The 13,343-nt window shown below is 42.0% G+C and overlaps 1 protein-coding gene across 1 annotated transcript in view; it reads left to right on the top strand.

Moving 5' to 3' along the window:
• The window catches only part of HIVEP3 (HIVEP zinc finger 3), a 286,250-nt gene extending 277,850 nt beyond the window's left edge, over window positions 1-8,400 (top strand). The window contains exons 8-9 of the mRNA XM_070764121.1: window positions 4,452-5,524; window positions 6,698-8,400. Of these exons, the coding sequence (XP_070620222.1) occupies window positions 4,452-5,524; window positions 6,698-7,498 (1,874 nt within the window). The 3' untranslated portion in view covers window positions 7,499-8,400. The remainder of the gene's footprint in view (window positions 1-4,451; window positions 5,525-6,697) is intronic.
• The last annotated feature ends 4,943 nt before the right edge of the window (window positions 8,401-13,343 follow it).

Raw genomic sequence — 13,343 nt, 5'->3', positions numbered from 1 at the left:
GGAGGAGGAGAGTTAAAATGTACAGTATTGTTCATCGGGCGGCCATGGGAAAACATTCAAATGTTCAAAAATTAACCCCATGGAGCATTTTTTAATTAATATTTTTTGAAAACCTGTGGTAAAGTCTTTCTGCGACAGTCGGACCCACAAAAGTCAAGGGACCACTGTACCTCCATCCGATTGGTCTTCCCACAACAGCTTAGTTTGCCCTCCATGTAATATATTATTTATTTCTGTTGGAGAGTAATATTCCAATGAATGATGGGCTCATAAATCATCCATCTGTTATGTAGATAAATAAGTGAAAAGGAGGATAATTAGAATAACAGAAGAAGGATTAATATGGGATAATAACTAGCACTAATTATTTATTTATTTATTTATTTATTTATTTATTTATTTATTTATTTATTTATTTATTTATTTATTTATTTATTTATTTATTTATTTATTTATTTATTCAATTTTTATGCTGCCCTTCTCCTTAGACTCAGGGCAGCTTACAACATGTTAGCAATAGCACTTTTTAACAGAGCCAGCCTATTGCCCCCACAATCCGGGTCCTCATTTTACCCACCTCGGAAGGATGGAAGGCTGAGTCAACCTTGAGCCAGTGATGAGATTTGAACCCCTGACCTTCAGATCTACAGTCAGCTTCAGTGGCCTGCAGTACAGCATTCTACCTGCTGCGCCACCCCGGCTCATAATTAATTAATTATGTTAGGCATTATATAGGAAATACAGAAAATCAATAGATTAGGGAAGATTATCACTGAGTTCGATAGTGGAAGACATTTAGAATTAGGGATAATATATAGATTAGGGAAATATATAGAGTAGGGAAGATTATGGCATTGCATTTAGTAGTGAAAGTAATTAGAATAGGGAAGATTATTGCACTGATATGACAGTGGCACATAGATTAGGGAAGATTATTACACTGGGATTGGCAGCGGGGCTTATAGATTAGGGAAGATTATCATACTAAGAATGGCAGTGGAAAATATCTAAATTAGGGAAGAATATTAATACTTTGGTTCTTTTTTGTTTTTTTGTTTTGTTTTCATGGAGGATACTTTTTGCATAAAATAATGGAGCAATAATGATTTATATTTATTTTGATTTGTTAAAATAGAAATGACATACTGATATAATGAAAGACGTGGAATAAATGAATTGAGTAGGGAATGTATTTTAAAATTTCTAATAACAACCCTTCCTCCTATGTATGGATTAAGATATGATATGAATAGCATTTTTTATTTTCCTATTCTTTTCTGCTCTTCTTTTTTTTCTTTTAGTTTCTCTTTTATTCTTTCTTTATTTTTATTTTTTTCTCTTTTTTTCCTGGGCTTTTAAAAAGTCGTAAATTTGGATATTTTCTATTGTTAAGGGCAGTTATGATAAAATGAGGTTTTTGGGTGTTTTTTTAAAAAAAAAAAATGAAAGTAGGAATGTGTTTTCTAAGAAGGGACTGAAACACGATGGCATAGTTAAGAATAACAGCAAATAGCCAAGAGAAATGTAGATAGCTATAGCACTGTAAATATAAATGAAAGCGAAGAACATTATCTAAAATCCGGATGATAGCATTTGGAAAGGAGGTAGCACAGGATGAATGATATGCACCAGAAAACAATTGGATGAATAATTTGGAAAATGTGTTTAATTTGACTAAGAAATTGGCATTTGATATTGTATTGTATTATATTTTACTTTGAGGTATGTAAATTGGAATCTCTGCAAGGGGTGAAAAACAATAAAAAATTTATACCCAAATAAGTGAAATGCCCCAAAACGAAAAGGAGTGAATAACACCGTACTAGAGAAATTTGGATATCTGAAAATTCTGGATCTGTATATTGATGCAATCCTAATCCACAATATTTTTGGATGGCCTGGTTTCCTTTTACCAATGAATATGTTTCAGTGGAGAACATATTTAGCCCCAAATTATTAGTTTTCCAGAGACTATTGACAATGGAACGGTTTCAGATGGCTTATGGGAATTTATGCACCAATTGAATGTTTGTTGTAATATATAAACACTTTACTTCGTTTAAAGCCTCTCATCAGGAACATTTTAATTGCCTTCAATTGCCTTTTGTTGTGAACTGCCAAGAGGCTTCATTGTTAAAATCTACAAATTGATTGAGTGAATGGATAAACAAAATTCTACTTCAATTTTCCGTGATATTTCAGGAAGTCGGAAGCTTTGAATTGTTATATATTAAAGCCTCACTTGATCCTCCTTGAACTTCAGACCTGTTTATTTTCTCTGCTTCCACCCAGCATGAATGGGAAAGGCAAGACGGGGAAAAGCCCATAATAATAAATATCCTTTGTAGGTAAAATCTGTAGAATAGAATAGGATAGGATAGGATAGAATAGAATAGAATAGAATAGAATAGGCCAAGTGTGATTGGACACACAAGGAATTTGTCTTTGGTGCATATGCTCTCAGGGTACATAAAATAAAAAGATACATTTGTCAAGAATCATGTGGTACAACACTTAATGATTGTCATAGGGGTCAAATAAGCAAAGAAGAAACAATCAATATTAATAGAAATCTTAGGATACAAGCAACAAGTTACAGCCATACAGTCCTAAGTGGGAGGAAAAGGATGATAGGAATGATGAGAAAAAGTAGTAGAAATAGAAGTGCAGATTTAGTAAAAAGTCTGACAGTGTTGAGGGAATTATTTGTTTAGTAGAGTGATGGCATTCGGGGAAAAACTGTTCTTGTGTCTAGTTGTCTTGGTGTGCAGTGCTCTGTAGCGGCGTTTTGAGGGTAGGAGTTGAAACAGTTTGTGTCCAGGATGCGAGGGGGTCAGTAAATATTTTCCCCGCCAGTAAAATCTGTATTAGTGGCAGAAGCAATATTTTAGCCCTTAGATTTTGCTCAAAACAATCTGAGATGGACCGGCACTTTTAATGAAGTTTACATTTCTAATTTCCTTCGTGCTTCCTCATTAGCACAGAACAAAGTGGAGTTCCTCCAATTATGATAAGTTATTTTTTTATTTTATTTTATTTATTCGATTTTTATGCCGCTCTTCTCCTTAGACTCAGGGCGGCTTACAACATGTTAGCAACAGCATTTTTTAACATAGCCAGCCTATTGCCCCCACAATTTGGGTCCTCATTTTACCCACCTCGGAAGGATGGAAGGCTGAGTCAACCTTGAGCCGGTGATGAGATTTGAACCGCTGACCTGCAGATCTACAGTCAGCTTCAGTGGCCTGCAGTACAGCACTCTACCTGCTGCGCCACCCTGGCTCTATAATGATAAAAGAGGACAAAAGGACAGTAGGACAGGAACTGTAGGCACAATGGTGCGCTTATGCACACCCCTTACAGAAACGGGAAGAAACTACAGCAGGTGAACCGATGGCACGGGTGCCACAGGTGGCACTCGGAGCCATATCTGCCGGCATGAAAGCTGTTGCCCTATCTCAGCTCCAACGTGCATGTGTGTGCCAGCCAGCTGATTTTTGGCTCGCAAGAGGCTCTAGGAGGGGATTTTCAACTTCCGGAGGGCCTCTGGAGGGATGGGGGAGGGTGTTGTTGCCCTCCCCAGGCTCCAGGGAAGCCTCTGGAGCCTGCAGAGGGTGAAAAACGGGCATACCGGGCCCACCAGAAGTTGGGAAATGGGCTGTTTCTGGCCTCCAGAGGGCCTCCAGGGAGCAGGAAAGACAATTTTCACTCTCCCCAGGCATTCATTCATTCATTCATTCATTCATTCATTTATTAGATTTGTATGTCGCCCCTCTCCATAGACTCGGGGCGGCTCACAACAATAATAAAACAATGTATGACAAATCTAATATTTAAAGTAACTAAAAAACCCTTATTAAAAAGCAAAACATACACACAAACATACCATGCATAAATTTTATAGGCCTGGGGGAGGGGGATATCTCAATTCCCCATGCCTGAAGACAGAGGTGAGTTTTAAGGAGCTTACGAAAGGCAAGGAGGGTGGGGGCAATTCTGATCTCTGGGGGGAGCTGGTTCCAGAGGGTTGGGGCCGCCACAGAAAAGGCTCTTCCCCTGGGTCCCACCAAATGACATTGTTTAGTCAACGGGACCCGGAGAAGGCCAACTCTGTGGGACCTAACTGGTCACTGGGCTTCGTGCGGCAGAAGGGGGTTCCGGAGATATTCTGGGTGTGGGCACTCGCACAGGTGCGATAATGTATGTGCACATGCTTTTGGCACCCAAGGGGAAAAAAGTTCACCGTCACTGAACTACAGAGTCAGGGGGGGCATTCCAGGCCTTGATCACTCTATTGCTGAAGTCGTATTTTCTGCAGTCTGAGTTTAGAGCAGTTTACATTTAGTTTGAATCTATCCTGACATTTCTACAAATGTATGTATGTGAATATGTGTACATGTATTATGTATCCTTGTCTGATAAATTGTTCTGCTCTGCTTCCCATCTTTTAGGAACCACTGAAGATCTCCTCCAAGATTCAGAAGGTCAGGAGGGATCTGAGTTACCTGAACACCAGTTTTCAGACTTGGAAGAGTCTGATGATGATGATGATGATGATGATGATGATGATGACAATGATGAAGAAGAGGAGGAGGAGGAAGACGAGGAGGAAGACGAGGAAGACGAGGAAGAGGAAAACCAAGAGGAATCACTTGGAAAGCCTTCTGAAACAAAGAACCCTTCTCTTCCAGGCAACACTCCAAGAAGTTCTCTCTCTTCCACGGAGAAAGGCACTAAGGCAACGTTGTCCACAGTGGGAGATGTTTCCTCTGGCAGTGAGAGTACTGTTTGGTGTTCCCAGACTGCCTCCTTGGAGCCTGAAATGAAATGGTCAGCTGACAGCTGTGAAGTTGCTGTGTGCCACAGCTTGTTAAGACTTCATCGGCCAGCTCTGTCCTCCAGTGCGCTCTCAACTTCAGCTGAGAAGGAATCTGTTAGAAGACCACAGATGCTCTTAGCAATGGATTTGTCAGTCTCCAAAGATATCACGCCTCGAAGGAAGTGTTCCCCAAGCAAGGACTCTGGGGTTAGCAGCGGTGGAAACAACCGTTCCTTGGCTCGAAAGCATCTGTTAACCAAAAATGAAACTTCACCAAAAAGATTGTCCTATACTGGAGAAATACCCTCCGGTCACCAAGCTCTGAGAGAGTCATTTTTCCTCTGTAATTCATCGCCAAGACTTGAGATCTCACCAAGCAGATACTTTTCTTCAAAGAGAGAGCTCTTGTCCTCCTTACACCTGCCGCCAGCAAGAGGGGTTTCTCCGGTGAGATGCGTCTCTCCAAACAGGGAAATGTCATCATCTAGATACTTATCTCTGAAGAAAATGCTGTCCCAGAGTTATTCAGAACCACCTTCACGCTATCCATCCCCAGCAAGAGAGGATCTGTCTTCTCATGGCCAAGTGGCAGTAGATGAAAAAGGACAAAACTTACGTAAAACTCCGCATGGAATATCATCTTCAGTGCCTCTACCTCACAGGTCCTTTGACAAAGATACGGAGCTGCATGAAGAACCTAAACTGGTAAACTGTGCTCAGAGATGGGCAAAATCTGATGTTTTTATTTTTCACTGCAACGTCTGTTGACTCACATCATTGGCCATGCGGAAGATCCCTATGTCTCCCATCCCTGTGTTTACACCTTTTGCTTTACAAATGGCCAGTGGGGGGTCAGGTATTGGAGATTTATTTATTTATTTATTTATTTATTGGATTTCTATGCCGCCCCTCTCCGAAGACTGTAAATTACAATAACATAAATCCAATTAAATTAAAATTACACAGCAATCTAAAATCACACCCACTCGTACAGCAATCATATAATCATTCGTTGGCCAGGGGCTAAGTCCTAATTGGTCCAAGCCTGACCACATAAATGAGTCTTAAGACTTTTGCAAAATGCGAGGGGGAGGGCAGTGCAAATCTCCAGGGGGAGCTGATTCCAAAGGGCCGGGGCCCCCACAGAGAAGGCTCTTTCCCTAATAACATTTTAAATCATTCATTCTCATTCATACAGCAACACATACTACACTCGTCGGCCAGGGTGCTAGGGTCTAATGGCCCCAAGCCTGGCGGCACAGATAGGTCTTTAAATTTTTACAGAAAGTGAGGAGGGTGGGGGCAGTGCGAATCTCTGGGGGGAGATGATTCCAGAGGGCCGAGGCCCCCACAGGGAAGGCTCTTCCCCTTGGTCCCGCCAAACGACATTGTCTAGTTCAGTGTTTCCCAACTTTGGCAACTTGAAGATATCTGGACTTCAACTCCTAGAACTCCCTAGCCAGCGTTCGCTAGCTGGGGAATTCTGGGAGTTGAAGTCCAAATATCTTCAAGTTGCCAAGTTTGGGAAACACTGGTCTAGTTGACTCTGTGGGACCTAACTGGTCGCTGGGATTCATATGGCAGAAGGTCCCGCAAGTAATCTGGTCCAAAAATGGATATTGCCCAGGGTTAAGATCAAGAACGATCATTTTTCATGATGAGGTGTGATATTTTTTTGCTTTGCTTGTGTTGTAATACAGAGCAAAGAAAAAGAGAAAGATGCAATGGACCAGTTGCAATGGAATATGTCCTTTTTTCAGTTGACTCCTTTGAGTCATCTTTAAAAAACAAAAATTAAGAACTCCTTATTTAAGAAAGGCCGTGTTTTATGCCCCAAACTTAAAGAGTTGACTTTCTCTATGCCTCTTTTTGTTGCAGAAGACCGAGTCCAGGAAGTCAACAGTGTCGCCAGGCATCATTCAACATCTCTATTTCAGACCTTTGCAGTCGCTCCACCAAGTACCCATCCGTGCTCCCGAGCGAGCGGAAGACCATATTTTTAGTCACCTCCCTTTGCACTCCCAGCAATTACCCAGGAGTCCTTTCCCAATGATCCCAATCGGGGGCATCCAGATGGTCCAGGCAAGACCCAGCACTCACCCCAGCTTGGGGCATGGATCAGTGATGTCCCTGCAAGCCGGCTACTTTGAACTCGGTGGCAGCACTTCTGAATTCAGCCCAACGAAAGCCAGGCGCAAAGAAACCACGAACAGACCTGAAGCTCCTCCTCCATATGCCGCCTCGCCACTTCGTTGCGGCACCGAGGCGGAAGAGAAAACAAGGACTAGTGAGCTTCAGCAAACGCCTCCCAAGGAAGGATACAGGGTAAAAAAGTGTAGTTCGGGAGCGCAGGAGACCTGCAGGGCCACCCCGATGAGTTCTTGCTCGAAGGGGGAATGTTCTCCGAAGCCTTCGGCTCGTGGTGAAGGACCCTTCGCCAAGAAGGGGACAGAATACGGCGGCGGCTCGTGCATTGCTTTCAAACCCACCTGCGCTTTTGTTTCAAGCCTCCCTCCGCAGTCCCTGGACCGAAGCAGCAGCATGGGCTGCCTGTTGGAACGATCACCCAGCCAGTCCTCTCACCAGAAGCTCTCTGCCAGAAGGAGGAACCTGTCGGGAGAGCCAGCCCCACAAGCGGGGGCCTATAGGAGAAGAAGTCCATCTTTGGAACGTGCTTAGCTCAAAGCCGAGTGGAGAACAGTGCAGGAAATACTTAAGCCCTTGCCGTGTTCCTGCCCACCACTTTTCGGATGTTAGACAACAGACCAGTGCTGTTTGGTTTGAGCACAATCCGTCGCTTTAAAGGGTAAAGTCTTTCTGGTGTAGGGGGAAAAAATCATCTCTCCTTTCCTCCATTTTACTTTCACATTTACTTGTGCCTTTATCAATGCCCCCCCCTTTTTTTGTGGTTGCTTCACACACACACATCTCTGAATCTACAAGTGTTTTACTACTCTTGAAAAAAGGAGTCCATCGCTCATGCCCCTCCGTCGCCATTAACCACAGTCTGTTCCAACAGGCTCCGATCAATGCAGACCAGAAAGAGTCTAGAATCTTTTTCTTTTATTTTTTGTTCCAAAGGATGCACTGAAAAAAAAAAACTTATAGGAAAATTGACGCCTTTTCAGAGGAAACTGATTAGAAAAACAAAAGGAGAAACAAACAAACAAATCCACTCCCCTGTACAGAAGTTATAATCCACCCACCCCTATTTATTACATGCTTTATTTAATATGTGGTGAAGTGCTTGTTATTTTATAATGGTTCTTTTTTTAAATTTTTTATTATTATTATTATTATTTGCATTATTCTGATTGCCTGTAAATGTGCTTTAAGAACAGCTGTGACTGTTCTGATTTGGGGAGGGAGAGGGAGACGTGTTTACCCTTGAATTGTTGATGAAATTAGCACTTAACGTTGGGGAGGTATTAATGGCAGTGAACATCATTCTCTCGGGGTGGGTGGGGGGTGGTGGGAGAGAGAGAGAGAGAGATCTCAGCAATCTCAAAAAGGTGCCTCCCCAAATACAACCCACAAAAGCACTTTTTAAAAAGGGACAAAACAGACATATGAAGGCTTAGCCCATTTTAAAAGAGAAAAAATAATAATAATAAAATAAATTGGAAGGAAATAGAAATATATTGAATGTAATATATATATGTTCTGAGAATGGTATGGATCTGTTCTTTCTAGCAGCCATTCTTGCTTTAATGCTGACATTCCATGTTGCTGCTGATGCTGCTGCTTAAATCCATGTGCACACAATCCAAGTTAAAGGGTGCTTTCTAACCAGCCATGAAAGTTGGCTGGTAAAACGTTGGCTGGTTAAAACTTAAGACGAGAATCTTTGCTTCGTTTCGTTTCTTTCTTCTGCTCTTGGGATCTCGGTTGTTCGAAAATGCGCTCTCAAGTATAACCTCAGATTTGAAATAGGTCTCTCTTTTTTTATAAAATATTGCCCCAAGTTTCTTATACCAAAAATAATAATATTAATCATTAACAAAATCCAGATCTATCTGACCCATTTCCGTTTTTGAAAACTACCGCAGAGAACTAAGAAATCTTTAATTTCCAACTTACAACGGATTCCGTTGGAACTGCTTTTGCATAGTGCCCATGTTGGTGAGCAAGCTGTAAGACAGGGCCCCCCAAACTTGACAACTTTAAGATTGGTGGACTTCAACTCCCAGAATTCTCCAGCCAACTAAGCTGTGCTATGCTGGCTGGAGAATTCTGGGAATCAAAGTCCACAAGTCTTAAAGTCGCCAAGTTTGAACAGTTCTGCTGTAAGAGATCCATGATGGGTGTTGAACCAAGATTTTAGCAACGGTGCACATAGGGTCATTCTTTGTCAAATGGACCTGGTGAAATTGAAGCCTTATTTGAAAAGAAACCATCACAAAAACAACATATACGATAGGAAAAAATGTGCTCTTTCTAATGAAATAAAAATGAGGATGATTGAAGGTGAGAAAACAGAGAGCGATAGAAAAAACATGCTCTTTCTAATGAAGATGATTGAAGGTGATGAAACAGAGCTCTCTGTTTTCTCACCTTCTATCATTCTCATTTTTATTTCATTAGAAAGAGCACATTTGTTTCCTATCATATATGTTGTTTTTGTGATGGTTTCTTTTCAAATAAGGCTGCAAAAATCAGTCAAGTGAACACCTGGTTCACTTGACAAAGAATGAGCCATTAGCCAGGATCTTCCCACCAGTCCAAGTTAAATGCTTGCTTGTGCTTACATCTGCTCCTGCTGTAGTTGGATTTTTGATGTTACAATATGTTTGTCTGCATTATGTCGTCTCCCTCTGAAAGACGGTGTAGCTTAACTTGATGCTGTCCAAAGAGGTTAGATTACGTCCTGTATACAGATATAGTCCTTGACTTATGACCACGATTGATTTCTGTGGCTCAGTGAGACATTTGTTAAGTGAGGTTCTCCCCACTCCCCGTCCCATTTTACCACCTTTCTTGCAACAGTGGTTTACGGGAATCGCTGCATTTCTGAAGTTAGTGACATGGTCGTTAAGCGAATCTGGCTTGCCCATTGACCTTGCTTGTCAGAAAGTTGCAGAAGCAGATTGCATGATTCCGAGAGGCTGCAACCGTCTTTAGATGCGAATCCGTTGTTAAGCCTCTGAATTTTAATCGTGTGACCTTAGGGATATGCAGCAATGCCATTGTAAATGTGAAAAATGGCCACGTCGCTTTTTTTTCAATGCCATTATAACTTTAAATGGTCACTAAGTAAAAACTGTTGTAAGTTGAGGACTAGCTGCAATCTCAAAACCAGCAGGGTCCCGCTAGACGGCAGATCGTAAAAACTGAAAACTTTTTCAGTTCTCGTAACGTCAGAAAAACCTTCGGACTAAACAAAGAAAGCAGGATGTTTTAAAGTTCTTTCCATTTGGGGTTTTTGCATAGTTTATCTTCCCAGCTTTTGGAATCCATGCAAACTGCTGATGATGGCCAAATTTCACACCTATGTGAAATTGTGGTGAATATTTAGCCAGGTTTTTTTTTTTTTTTTTTTAAAGAGCAGCTTTAAGAAGTGCCGGCCCAACCGCTAACCGACTGGTGCCACATACAAATCATGCCAGTGTCATGCAATTCTGCCTTGTTCGTACCATTTTAAAAGTGCAACTGTTAAAAAGAAGTGTTTACTCGGATGAGAGTCTGTATGGAGTGTGTACAAATGCTTTGCAAAAGGAAGCCAGACCTCCTTCCCCCCTGTCCACCAGCCTTGTAACAGGTCCACAAATATTCCCGGCGAACCCCCAGTGGACCAGTTCAGAACTATATGAATTGTTCTGAATTTTCTGTCTGCATGTTCTCATATTTCCCCCAAATGGGAGGGGAAAAAAAATCCTGAATGAAATTCCTTTGATTAAGCTGGCTTGATAAAGCCATGGACAGTTGGGTTTTGCATAGATGATCAACACAGGATGGGTTAAATCAGTGGTTCTCAACCTGGGGGTCGGGGACCTCTTTGGGGGGTCGAATGACCATTTCACAGGGGTCACCTAAGACAAATTTCCATGGTGTTAGGAACTAAAACTTTTATTCTAGCACCTTGGAACACATTTTTACAATCCGGCCAATCAGGCGTTTACAGTGGGGGCAGCCCTCTGACCTTTCTGCCAATCAGCTTAAAGCTCTGTTGGGAGAATTGGCGCTAGACTTATGATTGGGGCTCACCACAACATGAGGAACTGTATTAAGGGGTCACGGCATTAGAAAGGTTGAGAACCACTGGGTTAAATAATCTTCCAGGAATATGTATTGTGTTAAGAAATTTATGACGCAGGATGTTCTTTGTTTTGGCTGATTCTGTGTGCATTGAAGTCAAGGTAACATTGACGTTGTGATATGAAAGCGACCAAACCAACCCTGGAATTGCAGAGTTCACTGAAAGAAAAAACCCCCGAAGGAAGTCTTCAACCTTTTCCCTTTTGTTTACTTCTGCTTCTGATACCTCTTTTGGGGCGGGGGTCCGGCATTGATGGTGCTGTTGTGTTTGCACTGGAATCCAGCATCTATGGCAAGACTTCGAAGGGGGCGGGAGGGGATCTCATTCGGTTTTCTCCTGGGACAGATCGTGGGGTGCAAACATCTACTACTGGATTAACTAGAATAGATCCAACCAAGGATACGGCACTAGCCTGCATTGACTTCAGAAGATCCCCTATAACCCTGTCCAGCACTAAAGAAGCAATCTTTGAATCATCATCCCTGCGGCCATTGCTGGACCAACAGTATTTCATCTCCACCGAGGCTTTGGATTCCTGGGTCGTTCCTTTTCCTTCCTCCTTGCCCAGTTGGCTTTCCATGCAGCTCTTTATGGACCAAATGGTTTTCAGTATTCTAAGTGTACGTGAGCCATTATTGGACACGCTCACGTCTTTGATCCATTCATGCTTTAACTGTGCCTGGTTTCGTTTGGGGCGGGGCTAGATCAAATGCAACATAACGCTCAGGGTTTTCTGATTTCTTTTTCCTGTTTCCACCTCCTTTTCCATTTAGGTGCATTTCTTTTACCTTGCAATGGATTCTGTGATTTTGTAGTGGAATCTAGTTAATCATTAATTAGGGTGTAGTTATTTTTCATTCTGATGCTGTCCTCTCTTCCTTCAGCACTCTGCAGATGGAAGTAATTTTTTTTTAATCCATCGATAAAAGGCTTGGTGTTAACCACTGTATACATTGGTATGTTGCTAGTGAGGGCATTTTAGTTTGGGGAGGCGGATCCTGAGATCTCTTATTGGGACCACAATGCTCCTAGCATAGACAGAATAGCAGAAAACCCAACACACTATGCAATGCATTGTAACCTTGTGATACCTGTTCTTGCATTTTAGAAGGCTCTACTTGAATCCCTCCTTTGCATTTCCTGATTGAGGACTAATGTTTGCCTAGATCCCAGATATCTCTACCAGTATACCTGCCAGCAGCCCCACTTCGACCTTAGCATGGCATACTTTATATATCATCCAATTGCTTTGGGCTTCAGCTCCCATGAGCTTTAGTTTGCATGGCCAGTAGCAGAGGACTGTTAAGGCTTGTAATCCTAAAGACCTGAAGGCCACCAAGGTGTGACCTCTAACTTGTTTGATAAGACATGAGCCTTCTTTTGCATAATGAGGGTCCACTGCAAACAGAAACCAATCTCAGCTTGGTTTGTTCATTAATGGAGTTCTCATTTTCCTAATACAATCCATGGTGGCGCAGTGGTTAGAATCTAGTATTGCAGGCTAATTCTGCAGACTGCCAGCAGTTTGATTCTCACTGGCTCAACGTTGACTCAGCTTTCCTTCTGAGGTGGGTAAAATGAGGACTGTTGGAGGCAATCTGCTGATTCTGGAAACCACTGTAAAGAGAGGGCATTGTAAAGCATTGTGAAGCGGTGTGTCAGTCTTAAGTGCTATGGCTATTTAATCACAGACCAACTAAAGACGTGTATTAAAAAGCTTTAGTTTGTGATACAGGAAAGATAAATGAGAGCAGTTGGCTCCCATCAGGCTTTTTTTCCCTTTTGCCAGCCATGTAATCTTCTGGGTCTCTAGGGCATTTCTTGATGGCCAACTGAGTGCATTGGTTGGCCAGATGGAGTTAGCTTCCCTGACGGCAAGCTACTCAACACAATAAGGGCTCAAATTGTATGGTGCTGAGCACTCTAGGCAGACCTAGCAAAGCCTTAAGAAAGTGTTTCCCTGGAAGCACTTAAAACCGCCCCATTAAAAGTCAAGTACTGGGTCAATCACGAGATTGTGGTGCTATAAGAAGATTTAGGAGGCATGGCTAGCTGGTCTTATCATCTCCGACTAGGAAAATTGAACAGAATCTCATTGCTGTGAACATCATGTTTTTAGCGGTAATTTCACCCTCCAAAAGTCATGTATCCTAAGATTTATTTCAGAGTAAATATCTGAATTATAATACCATTCATTTCATACATATGATTTTGTCAATAAAATGTTTTCATCCAAGCTGGCCTAAACATGAAGTTTAGGGAATCTTT

Source organism: Erythrolamprus reginae, chromosome 11, assembly GCF_031021105.1.
Source record: "Erythrolamprus reginae isolate rEryReg1 chromosome 11, rEryReg1.hap1, whole genome shotgun sequence".
NCBI classification, from domain to species: domain Eukaryota; kingdom Metazoa; phylum Chordata; class Lepidosauria; order Squamata; family Dipsadidae; genus Erythrolamprus; species Erythrolamprus reginae.
Note: the sequence above shows the minus strand (reverse complement) of the source record. Positions and strands in the feature narration are given on the sequence as shown.